Source organism: Salvelinus sp. IW2-2015, linkage group LG28 (assembly GCF_002910315.2).
Source record: "Salvelinus sp. IW2-2015 linkage group LG28, ASM291031v2, whole genome shotgun sequence".
Classification (NCBI taxonomy): domain Eukaryota; kingdom Metazoa; phylum Chordata; class Actinopteri; order Salmoniformes; family Salmonidae; genus Salvelinus; species Salvelinus sp. IW2-2015.
This window is the reverse complement of record NC_036868.1, coordinates 24,634,730-24,652,853: the sequence shown is the minus strand read 5'-3', so window position 1 is coordinate 24,652,853 and position 18,124 is coordinate 24,634,730. Positions and strand designations below refer to the sequence as shown.

General features: G+C 41.1%; 1 protein-coding gene across 1 annotated transcript; it reads right to left on the bottom strand.

The window, feature by feature from the left end:
* Positions 1-47: 47 nt before the first annotated feature.
* cnstb (consortin, connexin sorting protein b) lies at positions 48-18,124 on the bottom strand. The gene is made up of 11 exons (XM_023974550.2): positions 17,893-18,124; positions 12,663-13,181; positions 10,962-11,059; positions 7,192-7,222; positions 6,320-6,406; positions 6,069-6,183; positions 5,328-5,349; positions 5,117-5,207; positions 4,536-4,795; positions 1,699-1,843; positions 48-1,524 (listed from the first exon to the last, which is right to left on the bottom strand). The coding sequence occupies exons 2-11, from the start codon at positions 12,748-12,750 to the stop codon at positions 1,316-1,318; spliced, it is 1,146 nt and encodes a 381-aa protein (XP_023830318.1). The 5' UTR covers positions 12,751-13,181; positions 17,893-18,124; the 3' UTR covers positions 48-1,315.

The window sequence follows — 18,124 nt, the reverse complement described above, 5'->3', positions numbered from 1 at the left end:
TACTATGTTACGTCTAGTCTATGAGACCAGCCTGGACATACAGTAGATAAAAGCAAACAAAGTTTATTCACCAAAGCAAGGAAATGGATTTGTATTGAATACATTAAAATAGACTTATAGAATAAAAGACAAATGTATGGTTACAGTACATAACAATATTGACCAACACAAAAAAGTTAACATAAGTGCCTGAAATATCTGAGTAACCAGTGCAGTACTGAATATCATGACTACATTTAAATGCATACTGTATGAACATTAAACTTTGTTCATATTGTCATACCAAGAGCCATACATACAGTATCTTTCATGCATATTTGTATTGATATTCCTCTGTTTTCAACAAATGACTTAACAATGTGCCAATTCCAGAGAGCCATTCATCCCAAATGACTTTCATTTGCAGTGGTCAACAACCTTGCGTACCTTCAGAGGAATGTAAGAGCAATTCTGAACCCATGTCTCCATGTACAAAAAACTGCTGTAAAATGTACAACATGTAGGCTACATTTGACAAGTCAAGGAGTCGAGAAGACTTGTCATGAAAAACACAGAAACGTTGATAATAAAAAAAGTGTCCTTTCAATCCCTAAAATGTCCGTTTTTTTATTGGCATACTGTACCCCAAATTTTACCATGAGGCTTTCAAATTCAGATGAACATCTTTACTGTTTATCTGAATTGTATGCGTTTTTCAGATAAACATCTTTACAAATTCAGATAAACATATATTTTTATAAAAAATCCAACTAGAATATACTTTACAATGCTATGTTTTGTTCCTTTGCATGTTTTTGGGAGCTCTTTTGTGCTGTGTCCATCTTGAGGTTAAAAACTTCTGGTCAAAAACAAGAGGAGGCAGTGTTCCGGAAACAGTTTGGTCTGCATATGAAATGTCAGTAGTTCAAAATGTCTGCACCTGTGCCTCCTGTTAGATCAATGCTCACAAGCCCGTTCACTCTCTATTTCAGACCCTATCCCAGAACTTCAATGACCTTCTCTAATTCATACTGGGACTAGGGTCAAGTGCTCCCTCTTGTCTCAGTCTCAGAGCAGTTCATACAGTATATAATACCTTCTTACTGAATCTTTTCCCTGGCTTGGACAGTATGGGGAGCCAGTGTCTGACTTCACCTAAAGCATTCTCTCCAACCAGTAGTGTTACCAGTCTTACAGTATATTTTTGCTGGTCTTCCTCCTAGGGTTTCATAAGAGTCACTAGACTGTAGCAGTAGGTGGGCTTCTATATAAGTCCATATACTGCTGCAGCAGGCGACTGACTGTATGTCCTTACTGCTCCAGTAGACCGTGCTGACTATGAGCGTATGGACAGCCAGTGTCTGAGCCCGTCCAGGAAGTGTCGTACTTGGACCACGTAAAAGTCCACGTTGTGAGAGAAGTCGGTGCAGATACTACTGTAGGTGTCCACTAGGGTGCAGTACAGAGCAGTCCCGCCCAGACTGATCACCACGGTTACTAAGCACAACAACAGCAGGATCAAACAAGAGTCTCCACCCACCTCTTCTGCACAGATAAAAAAAAACATACTTATTAATATGTTACTACTATCTTATTGTGTCTTTATTGAAGACACAGTATAAGAACTTATGTATAGAGTGTATGCGTATGTGTGTGCATGTGTGTGTGTGTGAGTGAGAGAGACAGAGAGAGAAAGGTGGTTATCAGGCTGATCCATACCTGGTTCCATGCCATCCTCTGGCTCGCTGAAGCGCACCTTGCGTTTGGAGTTCTGTTTGGCTGCATCGGGACCCTCTGGGGGCAGGCCATCTAACGACGCCCTCCTCCTTTTCAGAATGGACACCAGGCCATCTGGTGAGGAGCTCTGCAGGGGTGGATAAGTGAGAATTAGAAACAGTGTGCAGTGAATGGCTTAAACATTTCTGTCTCTATACAGTACACTACTTTTGACCAGAGCCTTGTGTAATTAAAAACAAAAAACGATGTTTTAAGTCAGAAGTAAGCATCGTTCTGAAGCCAAAAAATAAAGGAAATTCACATGAGCACCACCATGCCTATTCCATCCACGCTCTACCAAGGTTTTCCAGTACACAGCTTTGACCTACGACAGTAGCTATGTTGGTCTATTGTATTTCAAACAATGTGTACGCAGGTTGCTTAGGATTCAAAACTTCTAAAATAGCGGAGGAGCTGGATGTTCCAGTGGAACCAGAAGATAAACAAGTGCATAGTGGGGCTCGGCGCTCCGTCAACCAGCTGGCATACACATTTCAGGGAACATTAAGCAGTGTGTCCTTGGGATGTACCATAGGGGTGGAGCACATCTGAAGGATGAGGGCAATGGTGTATTCCTTGAGAGTTGGTCTCTCCAGTCTCCACTGTACTCTTCTCCGTAGTAGCAGGACGGAGAAGGGTGCAATTGCGGCCCACAGTTCGGGTTGTTCCTGCATGTGGGCATTCCTGTAACTGCAGGAACCTCTCTTTATACTTCTATTGGTACATTTTTAAGCTAGGACTCTGGTACACAGGTGGGACCGCTCCAGTACAGTAGGTGGCGGTAATGCATCATAACGTTGGATGCCATCCGCCGATAAACCCCACAGAAGAAGAGGCGGCGTTGTCGCCCCCGAAAGCGTGGAGGGAGGCTTGCCCTTCTCAAATCGAACAGTAAATCTCCCTGCTCTGTCATTTTGTCAACAAGGCAGCATGGTGCATCGTCCAGAAACATACATCTCTTTTCCATCAAATAAATGTTTGAATTTCTAACTAGTTTTCATTGGGAAGGCAGATAAAGCGTTTTTAACAAAAGCAATCCTTTCTACATGGGAAAACACAGAATCCTAGTAATTACTACACATGCTTAAATAGGTCACTTTTGTTTTGAGCCAACTTTGCCGTGGGCTTTGAACAGGGCACTTGGCTCACGTCCAGCAGGCAGCCTGGTTCCAAATCGAATGCAATCAACTTTCAGCCAATGCAAAACACGCCTACATTGGCGCGCCCAGGCGGGATTAATCAAACCCCCAGAGGGTAGTAATTACTAGGATTGTGTTCTCAGGCAAAAGGGATTGCTTTTGATAAAAAATACTTTATCTGCCTTCCCAATGAAAATTAGTTAGAACATTTTAACATTTATTTTACGGAAAATATTTTGACTTTGTTGCTGTGGTAACTAGTGGAAACCCTTCAGATTCCATGGTGGTGACATTAACGCTTACGCTACGAACCCTGTCATGACACATTATCTTGACACTATTTTAATAGACAGTCTGGTGATGAAAGGAAGCTTTTGTTGTTGTTCATTCACTCAGAATTGCCTCTCATCCAACTGGTGTTAGCTAGCTACTAGCACGTTGCGCTAGCTACTAGCGCAACCCAAGTGCTTTGGTCCGGGTTCTAGAACTTTGAGATTCGGATGAAAAGATGTTAGCATTGTCAGAAATGCTACACAAAGGTAGCACATAGTTGGTTCTTAATGGACGGAAATGTGCACGTGAGGGCGCTAAAATATCTATTTAATAAAAACTGTTGCACCTACAAAGGTATTCAGTCCAAAGCGGCTGGATGGATCATTATGAGAGGCGAGTGTGTTGTGTACCTCCAATCAAGTTCATTTGCGAATTTTCATTGACATTGTGTCATATTGGCTTAGATATGAAGATAGGGAGATTTGAATTTAACATTGAGCTTCAACCAGTGCATATACTATTGTGGGGGCCATCGCCCCCAAAATAATGCACCGTATAGGCAATAGGGAGCAATTTTAGACACCCGTAGAATGTATAGAGGTGAAACAAGTGTATGTTTGCACAACAAACTTGCAATGATGTACAGCTCAGCGGAGTCATACACTATTGCACGTAAATTAGGTCATTTGTAACACTGACAGTGTCATCCACGTCTATAATATATAGGTAGGTCAGTTATATGGGGTCAATATGCGGAGATCAATAACAACACAGGATAATGCCTCAGGCAACAGATCTATTGTCAACCCAAGAGTGCTAGTATATCATATTAGGTTGTCTCTAGTGTCTAGTCTGACTTGTGTGGTTTTAGAAGTCACTGCTAGACAAAACTGGGTTCAAATACTAGCCAGGCATGCTCAACAAAGCCCTCCTAAACGTCATTGTCTGAACCATGTCTGACCTATTTTTCAGGATTTGTATGTGAACTACTTGTTCTAAAATCTGTTGTGGCTCTTTAGTGACATCATAGCCTCTGTGTCCTGTCCTCAAACCTTCCACCCATGGCCACATCCGTAGTGTGGCTCAGCACATGGAATTAAGTATCAAGCACACAGACAATTTACTAGTTACAGACCCAGCTCCTTTGCCAAGACATTTCTGTGCTCCCTTGAGCCTGTCCAAGGCTATCTCATTCCAAAATGTGTGTCCTCTACCAAACAAGACAGAGGGAGAGACAGCAATAGAGAGATCTAGACATACAAGAAGAGATAGATAGAGAGAGAGAGAAAGGTAAAGAGACAAAAAAGACAGAGAGAAGAGAGAGATAAACATGAGGCTATTTAAGCCTCAGTCACAGTGTATTCTCACCTCCTCCACATGAGAGAGTTTGACCAGGTCTTTGGCTGAGGCTTGGGGAACCCCCGCTGGCCACTCTACCACCTGCACCTCCTCTTCTGGACTCTCCTCAAACACCTCCTCTTCATCCACCTGCCCTTCCGCCTCCATCTCGTCCACTCCTCCCTCCTCCACTCCTCCCTCCTCCTCCTCAGCCATGGCAGAGTCAGCTCCTGTTGGCGTGGTCTGCTCAAAATCCTCCTCACCCTGTCTTACAGGGTTGCTGCCTCTGACTGCAGAGACAAGAGAAGTGTTGCTTACAATACTAGGCCTACTACTAATCACCTGGCTTCAGCATATAGAACCCATAAGCACCTATTATAGATACTGACACAGACACACACACACACTTATAGCTGAGACAGTATGGGAGCATCATCTGGTATCAGATTCCATATTATGAGCCCTTATTGATTAGAACCCGAACTACACTCTGCGGCTTTCCAGTGAACAAAGAGGATGATATCATCTCCTTCCTATACACATCTCTAGGCTAAGTGGCCATTCTATAATATTGATTTAGGGATTCATCTGATGGTGGGTTTTGTGTTGACCTTTTCCATGGTGGGATGGTGATTCTCTCTCATTCCTCTCACATTGCTCCTTGGTGTTGTGGTTGTCTTTCAGCACTGTGTCTGCCATGCTCTAGAAATAAAAAAACAGCTTTGTCATAAATGTCGCTCATGTCACAAACACACTAATCTTCTCTTAAAGTATGGACTAAGAAACGTCATCAAAAGGATGGTGTGTAGTGCATTTTCTTACCTTTTCCGCACCAAGCATTGGCCTATTACGGAGAGAGCGAGAGAAAGAGAGACCGAGAGAGGGAGAGGGAGAGAGAGCAACAGCGATAAATAGAGAGAGAGAAGAGGTCTGACTGGGCGAGCTGATGTTTTGATGCCATTTGATTGAATAAATGGAAAGCTAGAATGACCGGAGGCCACTACAGTGACTGAGCATCTGGTATCCAGCTGAATCAATCTCCATCAAACCGCCACGAGCTACTAACATACCAAGAGGCATGGGTGGGGTTCTGTGACTTGCATGAAAACGTATCTGAGTCTATAGCTTAGTAGAGTAAGTAAAGAGAAATACTTGAAAATCAAAGGAGTGTTATTTAATTAAGGGGTGGTTCATGTCTAGACAAGAACCACTAGCGTGGGATGATATGTTCAAAGTTCAAACATAGGGTATAATCTGACATATCAACCAAATGACTCTAGCTAATAAACCATTCATTATAAAGCATTCACGAATGAAAATATACATTTAAATGAAGACCGTGTTTACTGATCCCCCTCTGGAGCGGTAATATTGTGGGTGGTGACAGAATGTGACAAACTAAACTATCTAGACATGCTTTGCTTTCCCTTCTACTGCAGCAAGCAGTACCGCTACAAGTTATTGTCCAAGTCAATGTTTTGTGCATGTAGTCTCAGTTATAGTTATAGTATAAAATTGTGCTAGATCTGCACCCATGTTATGGTCCACCAGTATCCATCTCACCTCTGGTGCGTCCTGCAGATCTGGCGCAGTATTTCTATGTGTTCCTGTCCAATGCTGTTGGTTTCACCTGGTGAGGTGCTCTCCGCTGCTCTGTTACGCTTTCTCCACTGGCTCTCTGGAAACACACAGAATACACACACACACGCACACACAGAGTGGAATTCAAAGAATAACAGAGTTATATTTTGTCAGTCGTGTTCATGTGAGTCTACGGTAGTGACAGAGCAGTTGTGTAGAGAAGAGTGCAGTACCCCAGTCTTCCTGCAGGGCGGCGAGGTTGGACAGGAGGCGCTCATGATATAGCCTCTCCAGCTGCAGGAACTGCACTGCCCACTGATCTTATAACCATCAGCAGTTAAGGAAAGAGGACACTACAAGAGCCCATAACACCTATCCCTGAAGCTGTCAACTCTGGGATTCAAAAGATAGGATCATATTAACAAACGTCAGACAAATATATACAGCATCTGATGTTGAGCTGGTGAGCTGGTGCTTGTGTGCGAAAATCAAGAATTCAGAAAATGTATGACGCTATAAATAAATCTTGGAATTTTAAAGCTATTCCAGTGTATGTTCTCCTGCAGTTGACTGTGTGTGTGTGTGTGTGTGTGTGTGTGTGTGTGTGTGTGTGTGTGTGTGTGTGTGTGTGTGTGTGTGTGTGTGTGTGTCCAAATCATTACTTTCTTAGGCAAAACCTCTTGTGTAAGAGATTCTTATCTCAATGGGAATTAATTGGATTACTTTCAGTAGAACATATTTCCCTCATCAACAACCCCCAACTTCCACACCCAGTATTTACCAAAATCAAGGGAAATCCTGCAGGGAAATCAACCCATGAACCAACAGAACAAGCCAAATAGTAACGAAATTGTAACCCGCCTATAGAAATTAAAAAACTAAAAGTGAATATTCCGTTCTGCCCAGCACACATGGAAACACTTACCCCACCACTGCAGAAGTATCATGTCCCTTTCCTTTTTCAAATTAACAATTGTAAGAGTGTCATCCTAAATCACTGTCACCAAAGTCCCTGAAGCATCAAAATAAAAACACTGCTGTTTAACTGCTGTTCAGCTCTGACGGAGTGGAAATAAATATTGGCAATAAGTAACGGCAAGGATACATTCCTCTACCAGGGAGTAGGCCTCCGCTATCTGTTAAGAAAGAGAAAGAGTGAGAAAAAAATCATTACACACTGACCTTATTCTGTCACTTAGCTCACTTACTCAGAATCAGACTTCAGTACAGAATGTCAGGTCCTCTATTTAACCTACCTGGAAATAAATAAACTTGAAAGATTCATTTAAAGTAATTAATGTAATATAACTAGAAAGGTTATATCCTAAAGAAAACAATTATTTTACTGTTGGCTATTGCATGGAAGGAAAATGTTTACCCCCACTACAATTCAGTTTATAACTAAGAGAAACCAATAAAGCCTTCTACATCCTTCAGCTTCAGCTGTCCAACTGATCTGTCAGACTAGATATCCTCCTGTTTGGTAATGAACTGATCCTAACAGCTATTAATGGCTACCGACACTAAACAGTGCGACTTCCAACACATCTTGTATCTAAGCCAAGTCACTTGATGAACTTGAATATGACTCAAGTTTTAACTTCAAGGATGAAACATGCCATGAGATAACCTTAGACCACTTTCATGTTGCTCTGAAAGACTATATGAAGTCACTCTAGAGAGGGATGGGCAACTTTGATTGGGGTCAGGGCCCAAAAAAACAAGGCTGCAGTGGCTCGTGGGTCTGCGTACCCACCATACCCATCCACACCACCATGCAGTCAGAGCTGGCCCTAGCCTTTTGGGGTCCCTAAGTGTCATTTTGTTGTGGGCAAAACATTTTAGCACCCCCCCTCTTGACAGCGGTGAGAAAATACTAAGTAAAAAAAAAATCCTGCAATTCCACACATTTTGCCATGGAGCATAGAGAAAATGTTTTAGCTTTAAAGTACATTTCCTGCAATTCTACACCTTTTGCCATAGGGTGGAGAGAAAATGTTTGCTGTTTTTTATATTATATCTGAGTGAGAGTGACTAACAAAATCAATGGGGGCCCCCCGGTCGGTAATTCGACCATGATTACTACAAGTTTAGATAGCTGGCTAGAATAACTTACCAATCTAAAACATTTTAGCTGACATGGGCTTCTTGAGTGACTGACATAACAAGTGGAAAAACTGCTGATGCACAACCAAATTTCAAAATTGCACCTTGTGTATTCTACTATTCCAACTACCAGCAGCAGTTTTTGCGGGCCTACGAAAGGGGGGCCACTGCCAGTTGTCCATCCCTGCTCTAGAGGACATATACGAATAAAGGGTTTGAGTTATGTACGGTATGTTTTAAAGTGCTGAGATAATGCAATACCATCGCTATTACATTTCCATTAATTAAATAGTTTCACAAGCAGATGTTCTCAGTTTGAAATCCAAGAGCGAGAGAGCACAGATACTGTATATCAAAGCCTAAGATCACATTATTTATGTATATTTCACCTTTATTTAACCAGGTAGGCAAGTTGAGAAAAAGTTCTCATTTACAATTGCGACCTGGCCAAGATAAAGCAAAGCAGTTCGACACATACAACAACAGAGTTACACATGGAGTAAAACAAACATACAGTCAATAATACAGTAGAAAAATAAGTCTATATACAATGTGAGCAAGAGGTGATATAAGGGAGGTAAAGGCAAAAAAAGTCCATGGTGGCGAAGTAAATACAATATAGCAAGTAAAACACTGGAATGGTAGATTTGCAGTGGAAGAATGTGCAAAGTAGAAATAGAAATAATGGGATGCAAAGGAGCAAAATAAATAAATAAATACAGTAGGGGAAGAGGTAGTTGTTTGGGCTAAATTATAGATGGGCTATGTACAGGTGCAGTAATCTGCGAGCTGCTCTGACAGCTGGTGCTTAAAGCTAGTGAGGGAGATAAGTGTTTCCAGTTTCAGAGATTTTTGTAGTTCGTTCCAGTCATTGGCAGCAGAGATTATACAGACAGACATACCAGGATAAATATTTGACCTTGGACAATGACCTTAAAGGCATAAAGTCACATGCAATAACGTATACGTGGTCCCTTGTGGCTCAGTTGGTAAAGCATGGTGCTTGCAACGCCAGGGTTTTGGGTTAGATTCCCACAGGGGACCACTATTAAAAAGTATGAAAATGTATGCACTCACTGCTGTAAGTCACTCTGGATAAGAGTGTCTGCTAAATGACTAAAACATAAATGTAAAATGTTATAGCTTAGATTAGCGTATTACCCTGAGCTTTTTTATGTTTATATGCACTGTTAAGGACCTGTTAGTTGTTTAGCATCCCCTAGCGGCAGTTTAAGTGCAGCAGTGTAGAATTTACCTGTTTGTGTCATGTGACAGGAAGCAGTTTCAGAAGTGAAGCAATGTGTAAAATGTGCAAGTGTGACAGAGTAGTTACAATCCTTCAACATCCTTTGTAGAAGCTTTGTAAGACACAATGTCTGTAAGTACATTGTTTATTAGCACAAGATACATGTTTATCACATATAATTTCATGTTTCTGTAAAAGGTTAAGAATTGAGTTAGCTGTTAGCTACTTTGAATTAGCTTCAGTACTATTTCTCGAAAGGGACACCTAGCTTAGCAATATCAAACATACAGTTGCATTCTAGTAACTTTATATTTGACTTATTCCTTATTTTGTACATTTAGTGCAGTTATTGTGTAAGACATTCTGTGCTCTATACTACTGTGACTGAAAACATGTACTTTTGTGTTTGTTGCAGTTTCACACTGATTAAAGTAAACTTCCGAAACGGCACCCTGCTTCTTACTGAGTTGTTTGAATAAGTGTTTAGCTAACTGGATAGCTGGATAAGGGCTACTGTACATTTAGAAAGTCCACTATGTGCAAACATGACTGTATTCTTAATTTTGTCCATGTATAGAATAAATGAATGGATTATTTAATTCATTAATGAAATAGTAGTCTGGAAGGATAGAGCTATGACAAAAGATGGGACTCAGATGTAATGTGGCGAATAACAAGCTGTTTTACCTCAGATTCACTTCTACCGTGACGCACAACAGAACTCAAACAACTGTGTCAGACAACTCTTCCTTTCCCTGTCTCAACTCTCTGTGCCTGTTTACCAGGATTTTTTTTTTGTACAGCTCTAATTCTCCATGTATGGGCATCTATTTTGTCCACATAACTGAAATGCAATCTCTTAGCGTACTTCTTGGCCAGTTATTCTGCCAATGCTCCACTGATTGTACCAGTTTGATCACAGAGCAACCCTTTCTTCTGTATCAGTGTATCAGGCCCGTCCCAAATGGCAACCAATTCCCTGCCTATTTAGAGCACTACTGTTGACCAGGGCCCAAAAGTAGTGCAATATGTAGGGAATAGGGTGCCATTTGGGACGTAGAGTGCCATTTGGGACGCAACGTGCCATTTGGGACGCAACGGGCCATTTGGGACGCAAAGGGCGGGCCATTTGGGACGCAACCTCAGTGTATCAGTGGGGCCTGTCTTTTTCTTGAGGTGTGTAAATCATAGCTGGCTCTTTGTTCCATGATGACCAGAACTGGCAAAGATAAAACAACAACTGCAAGGCTATTACAGTACATTGAGGGCCAAAGCAAGTGTTCTTACTGAATAGGATTATAACAAGTGTATAGAGTACAGTACATGATCATTGTAATCATGGTTACATCTTAAAGCTTGATTTACTTTCCCTACAAATTAAAAGAAGACACAAGGGAAAAGCAAGATGTTTCAGTGGCAAAACACATGTGACAGATGAGGATGAGATTTACTGTGCAAAACACAGTACAACCCACAGGACCAAACCACAGAGGATTTGTGCTGGTGAAGGTGAAAACACACACCTGGTGTAGAGACTGTGGCAGCAGTGTGTGGTCACTGTGTTCTCCCAAAGACTGTAGTGAGGCTAGCAGGTCAGGGCTGGAGCCTGGGGGGCCACTTCCTGAAAACACACAATGTCAAGTGTAATAGACAGTTGATGAATAGGCATGTTTGATTTGACATTTTAAGGCTACTCTTAAGGTCTTGTCATGGCAGCCATAGAGAGTGCTTGTCTTTTGAACCAGTTTGAGGTAGGTGACATATGCAAATCTACTCCACAGTAAATATGTATAATGTACACTAGTGATACACGGGTTGATTCGTAACCCGCAGTCCCCGCGGATAGCGGGTTTAGGGTCATTAAATCTTGTGTAGCTGAAGGGCGGGTGGGTGGCCTGCAGGTTGAATAAAGAGAAACAATACCTTTAAAAAATCCATAAATGTATAATTATTGTGCAATTTATATCTATAGAATACACTGAGGGTTTTCTTTCGTTATTTTAGGCTATCTGGTATTAGTGTAAAAGCCTAAACTTTAGGGCTTAACTGTAGCCTACGCGCCAAATAGTTTACACAACCAATCGCCAAATAATGCTTTTGAGAGCGGGCAGAAAAAGTTAACGTCAATCCACCGAGGCAAAAAAGGACATTGTCGAAGTTTAATTCAACAAGACAAAAGCTGCGAAATGATAGTTGAAAAGAAAGAGAAGGAAGGGTCATAAAATATTTGGTGAAGTGGTAAAAGAGAATGATAGCAGTGCCCGCTATGTTGTGTGTGTTGATTGCGAGACGTTTTACAAATTCGACAGTCACAGAACAGGACTTCAAATATGCATGTCAAGGATCTGTAGCCAACTGTTAAGATGGGTTAAATGGAAACTGGTATCTGGACACTGACTGTAGGTCTATAACCTCTCATATAGCCTTCCAAATAAATCCTGCAGAATTATGCATTTCTTGCAGTAAAAGTATACACCAAATGTTGGCAAAATCTGGATTTAGGAACAGGAGTGGAGAAATATGATTTATTTACTTCTGCATCTTGAGAAAATGCAATGCTCAGTTAGATACCATATAAAGGTTCTGTCTTCATTATAAAAGCATCATAAAAGCTGATAATATTTCAACCACATATAATATGCATCGAAGCCGAACTGAAATCTTTCCAGTACTGAAATTTGTTCAGAACCACGTTGGGTCGTTTTCATAGCTTTCTTTTTGCTTACAACAGGTCAAACTGATGTCATTTGGACATTTGGGACAGAAAATCTTTCCCATTCGTTTTTTTGCGTTATTGTTTTTTCTCCCCAGTCCCTAAAAGTTGAGCAAGGGTATATTTAGTATTTTAGGGCAACATATAATGACATACGAGAAGCTACAATGTATCTAATTATAGACAATTTGACTTACCAAAATGGCTAACCACAATGTCGGAAATGATAAGCAGAAACGTATCTAAATCAGGCAACAACAAAAAAATCATGCACCCTCTGTCAAAAAATAGTTATGCTGTCTTTGACTGTAACCTAACGCATTTTCTATATTTGCGGATTGGGGTTGAGACCTGATATTTTCACTTTATCACATATAGTCGGGGGGTTGCAAAAGGGTTATTAGCAATTGCGGGCAGGTGCGCGAGAAAAAAAACAGCTGACCCGCGCACCACTAGTGTACACTTAAACTACTGTGTGGGATCTGTACTGTGTTATGAGTGCTGTAGGCACCTGAGGCAGGCTCCGTGTTGTTTGCCTCCTCTCTCTGAGTCGTCTCAGTGTCCGGGTCTCTGGGGGGGCTGGTGCTCTTGTTGCCCATCCTCTCCCTCACAATGTTGTTCTCCACCAACTCACTGGTTCCCAAGAGGTGGGTCGGGCCCACAGGAGGGAAGTGGCTGGCTGCTTTAGGGTTGCCACTTACTAGGACTGGATTCTGTCTAGAAACATGGATTTGGTTTAGGCTACTCGATGGGTCACAGAAAACTCAAAAAATCTTTAGGTTTAGCGTAATAAAATGTGGGATCCAATGTTCTAGGTTTTCCAGCTTGTTGTAGTTGGAGTTGGAAGACTATAGGTAGAAGGTTGTGTCATTAGTGTAGATATATAGTCTATTATTCCAACTCAATCTCCTTGTTTTTATGGTCTCCCTGTGTTCTGGCCTCCTTGTTTGGAGTTGTTTGGGGCTCTCCCTGGTCCTCGAAATCCCTGAAGCAGGTCACCAAGAAGCTTTTTCCTCCCCTCTTCAATACCCTGTTGGATTTAAAACAGATTTTATGGTGTTAGCATCAGCGTGTCGTTCTCAGCTTTGAGTTAGTGAGGGAACTGAATGTGCAGAAGAGTGGGAGTGAAATGCTAGTTATTTTTGCTGAGTTAATCTTTTCAGAGAGAACTCTTTGTGTTACGACCAGGACCTGCCTTCAGGCACAGAGAAGCTCTTACATCAGCCAGGCTGATTTTGAGAAACTTAAAATAACATATTTGTCTATTAGAAACCATAATGGCCATGTTACATCATCAACACATGGGGCTGCACCACAGCGAGAGAGAGAGAGAGAGAGAGAGAGAGAGAGAGAGAGAGAGAGAGAGAGAGAGAGAGAGAGAGAGAGAGAGAGAGAGAGAGAGAGAGAGAGAGAGAGAGAGAGAGAGAGAGAGAGAGAGAGAGAGAGAGAGAGAGAGAGAGGAGAGAGAGAGAGAGAGAGGCAGAGAGAGAGAGAGAGAGAGAGAGAGGAGAGAGAGAGATGTACAGTGCATTCAGAAAGTATTCAGACCACTTCCCTTTGTCCACATTTTGTTACGTTACAGCCTTATTCGAAAATAGATTTTTTTTTAAATCCTCATCAATCTACACACAATAATTAAGCGAAAACAGGTTTTTAGATTTTTTGAGAAGTATTCAGCCCCTTTGCTATGAGACTCAAAATTGAGCTCAGGTGCATCCTGTTTTCATTGATAATCCTTGAGATGTTTCTACAACTTGATTAGAGTCCACCTCTGGTCAATTTGGAAAGGTCCCACAGTGCATGTCAGAGCAAAAATAAGCCACGAGACAGAATTGTGTCGAGGCACAGCTCTGGGGAAGGGTACCAAAAAATGTCTGCAGCATTGAAGGTCCCCAAGAACACAGTGGCCTTCCTAGAGCTGGCCGCCCGGCCAAACTGAGCAATCGGGAAAGAAGGGCCTTGGTCCGGGAGTTGACCAAGAACCAAGAGCTTCAGAGTTCCTCTGTGGAGATGGGAGGACATTCCAGAAGGACAACCATCTCTGCAGCACTCCACCAATCAGTCTTTTATGGTAGAGTGGCCAGACAGAAGCCACTCCTCAGTAAAAGGCACATGACAGCACACTTGGAGTTTGCTTAAAGGTACCTAAAGGACTCTCAGACCATGAGAAACAAGATTCTTTAGTCTGATGAAGCCAAGATTAAACTCTTTGGCCTGAATGTCAAGCGTTACGTCTGGAGGAAACCTGGCACCATCCCTACGGTGAAGCATGGTGGTGGCAGCATCATGCTGTGGGGATGTTTTTCAGCGGCAGGGACTGGGAGACTAGTCAGTATCAAGGGAAAGATGAATGGTGCAAAGTACAGAGAGATCCTTGATGAAAACCTGCTCCAGAGTGCTCAGGACCTCAGACTGGGGCGAAGGTTCAACTTCCAACAGGACAACGACCCTAAACACACAGCCAAGACAACGCAGGAATGGCTTCGGGAAAAGTCTCTGAATGTCCTTGAGTGACCCAGGCAGAGCCCGGACTTGAACCCAATCTAACATCTCTGGAGAGACCTGAAAATAGCTGTGCAGTGACGCTCCCCATCCAACCTGACAGAGCTTAAGAGGATCTGCAGAGAAGAATGGGAGAAACTCCCCAAATACAGGTGTGCCAAGCTTGTAGCGTCATACCCAAGAAGAATCGAGGCTGTAATCGCTGCCAAAGGTGCTTCAATAAAGTACTGAGTAAAGGGTCTGAATACATATGTAAATATGTCAATATTATGTAAATATTTAAATATTATGTAAATATGTTTTACAGGAAAAACCTGTTTTTGCTTTGTCATTATGGTGTATTGTGTGTAGATTGATGAGGGGGGGAAACAATTTAATACATTTTAGAGTAAGTTTGTAATGTAACAAAATGTGGAAAAAGTCAAGGGATCTGAATACTTTCCGAATGCACTGTATATATGCCAAATTCCACAGTAATTTATGGGCAATTCCACAGTAACAGAATGAGGCCAGAAGCCATTGATTGCAAAGTTAAACAAATCATACAACTCTATGCACAAGGACTACTTTGAACAATTTCCACAGAACATTTTACAAAAGCACATTTGCTCAAATAACAGTGCAGTAAAGTTTGGTATCAGAATGATGGTAAAATCTCCCTCCCTTTTTTATGTAACCACATTTTCCAAAAACTCTTATACATCTACTCTGAATTATGATTCAAAGATGTCTGCAGAAAGAATGGTGTGTCAGCTATGATTTGACTCCTTGAGTTTGAAAAAGATCTCTTTTGGTTATTTAACGACAGTAATTGAAGTGGATTAACACCCAGTAGAATGATGGTAACAGAATGACATCATGGGTCCCTATTCTGTACTATACAGAAATGCATAATAGTACACTACAATGAAGTAATGTATACTGTACTTTATTCTAGTGTGCTCTACTGTACTGTACTAAACTCTACAGTACTGTACTGTATTGACCTACATTGAGTATTCCAAACATTAGGAACACTTTGCTAATATTGAGGGGCATGGATTCTACAAGGTGTCGAAAAGCGTTCCACAAGGATGCTGGCCCATGTTGACTCCAATGGATGGATGTCCTTTGGGTGGTGGACAATGTTTTATACACACGGGAAACGGTTCAGTGTTAAAAATTGAGCTGCGTTGCAGTTTTTGACACTCTCAATCCGGTGCACCTGGCACCTACTACCATACCCCGTTCAAAGGCACTTAAGTATTTTGTCTTCCCCATTCACCCTCTGAATGGCAAACATACACAATCCATGTCTCAATTCTGTCAAGGCTTAAAAATCCTTCTTTAACCTGTCTCCTCCCCTTGATTGGAGTGGATTTAAGTGACATCAATAAGGGATCATAGCTTTCACCTGGATTCAACTGGTCAGTCTATGTCATGAAAAGAGCAGGTGTTCTTAATGTTTTGCACACTCTACTTCTATTTGCTGTACTGTCCTGTGCTCTACTGTACAAACTTGTGAAACAAATGTCTGTGATTGGTTCAGATTTGGACTGACCAAATTTCAACTACCGTCAATGTTTTCATACTCTTTCTTTGACCACCACACAACAGAAAGATAAATAAAACATTGAGCTGAACATAACAGTGGAAGAAGGGAAGACAGTAGTAGGTGACCCGACTATGTTTTGTGACTACTATGAATTCCCATCTTAAGCAATTCAGTTGCAGTCATTCACTTACAGGTTTATTGGTAATTCTGTTACCGATTTGGTAACAGAAAGACACGTTTTAATCACTTAAATGAATCATTAACCAAATTGTTAGCAGTAAAAACATTATAAGTAATTGATAGGTCACCTTTACTTGAACTTTCATTATCCTCCCTCCTTATAAAAAAATATCTTAAAGTGGTTTTGGTAAGAGAATGACAAGACATTAGGCAATATTTCTTAAACTTACAGAAGGCAAATCATTTCTTCAAAACGAAATATAAATGTTACTTCAACATTATTGTGTTGATGTATTTTGAATACCCATTCTTTTTTGCTAGATGTTTTCTAAGACCCCTTTTCCATCTGTTTGACCAGAAATCATTTTAAGCATTTCACTGTGCTTGTGCATGTGACAAGTACAACTTGAAACTTGAAAATCAAATCCTTTGCTTATTCCAATTTTTGGGGGATGAACATTTTTGAAAACTTTATGTACTGTATGATTTTATAAAATTAAAAATTAAAAAAAACAATCTCCACATCATAAGACCTAGCCTACATTTAAGCATAAATGAATGACCAGAGAGTATGGATGGAATGCACAGGGTGGGGGTTCGGGAACATGTCAAGAGGTGCCATGTTCACAGTCATGTGAATGTGAGGGGGTTTAGAACATAGAACTAGAAAGAGGAGTGCGACTCATATGCATCGTGTCTAATGTGTAGTACTGGCCTTTACCCTCTCATGTAACACGCCACTCTTACATAGATTGAAGGTGACAAAATTCACCGATTTTGAATAATCATCCATGTTTGCATCCTCCAACCAGTAACCGATAAACTATAGTTATACACTGGTAGCAGAATTAACCTCTAAAAAAACATACCCCAGGACACTTCAAAGGGTGTCTGTCTTTTGGGTTTTGAAGTCCCTCAGTTGAGCACCTGATTCCCTTTTTGTTCAAACTGGGCTGAAGCGCGTTCAGGTACAATTTCTTACCAGAATAATTAACCTTTTTAGTATAGAGTAGTATGTTTGGGTTTTATAAGCATACTTTGATCTCTTTCGTATGGCCATGTGTCTTTTTATTTTATAAACGTTTACATCTCATTGCATTTACTTATGTTGCGAACCAATAGTGAAGAATTTATGCTGCAGCTGATGCTCCCTACTGTGCCTATTCAGGCAGTGGCACTCAAGTGAGTCCAAGCCAAACAAACATTTCATGTTGATTCAATTCATTGGAATACTGTAGCACATTATCAACGCAGTTTACACAGTAATAAACTGGCTACATGCGCTACAATTTGCAATTCACAGAATACATTTTCTTACGCCAATTTCATGTTTATTATTCCGCAATGAAGAGCAACTATTTAATCATTCTCTGTTGAATAAACGAAGCGAAATCAAGAAGCCATTCATGCGATATTTAGGCTATAGCTATATACGCAAAAATTCTGTCATCATAATCATATTCGAAGACGTAACCGTAAGTAAAAACGGCGGTACCCATCATCACGCGGATGTATCCATACTCACACATGCAAGATACTGTCCCGCTGTAGGAAAAGAAAGGTTCGTGGTTGACAATCAGTTGAACGGCCATCCAGCTCAATCCATATCCCTTTTATTCTGAACACGATGTTCTAAAATGCACTTGATATACAACCTTGAGTGTCACCATCTCTGCGGATCCATGGTTGTTTATGATCTAATCCGGGCATTTTCTGCCTTCGTCTAAAACTCATTGCGAAATATATCATTTTATTGT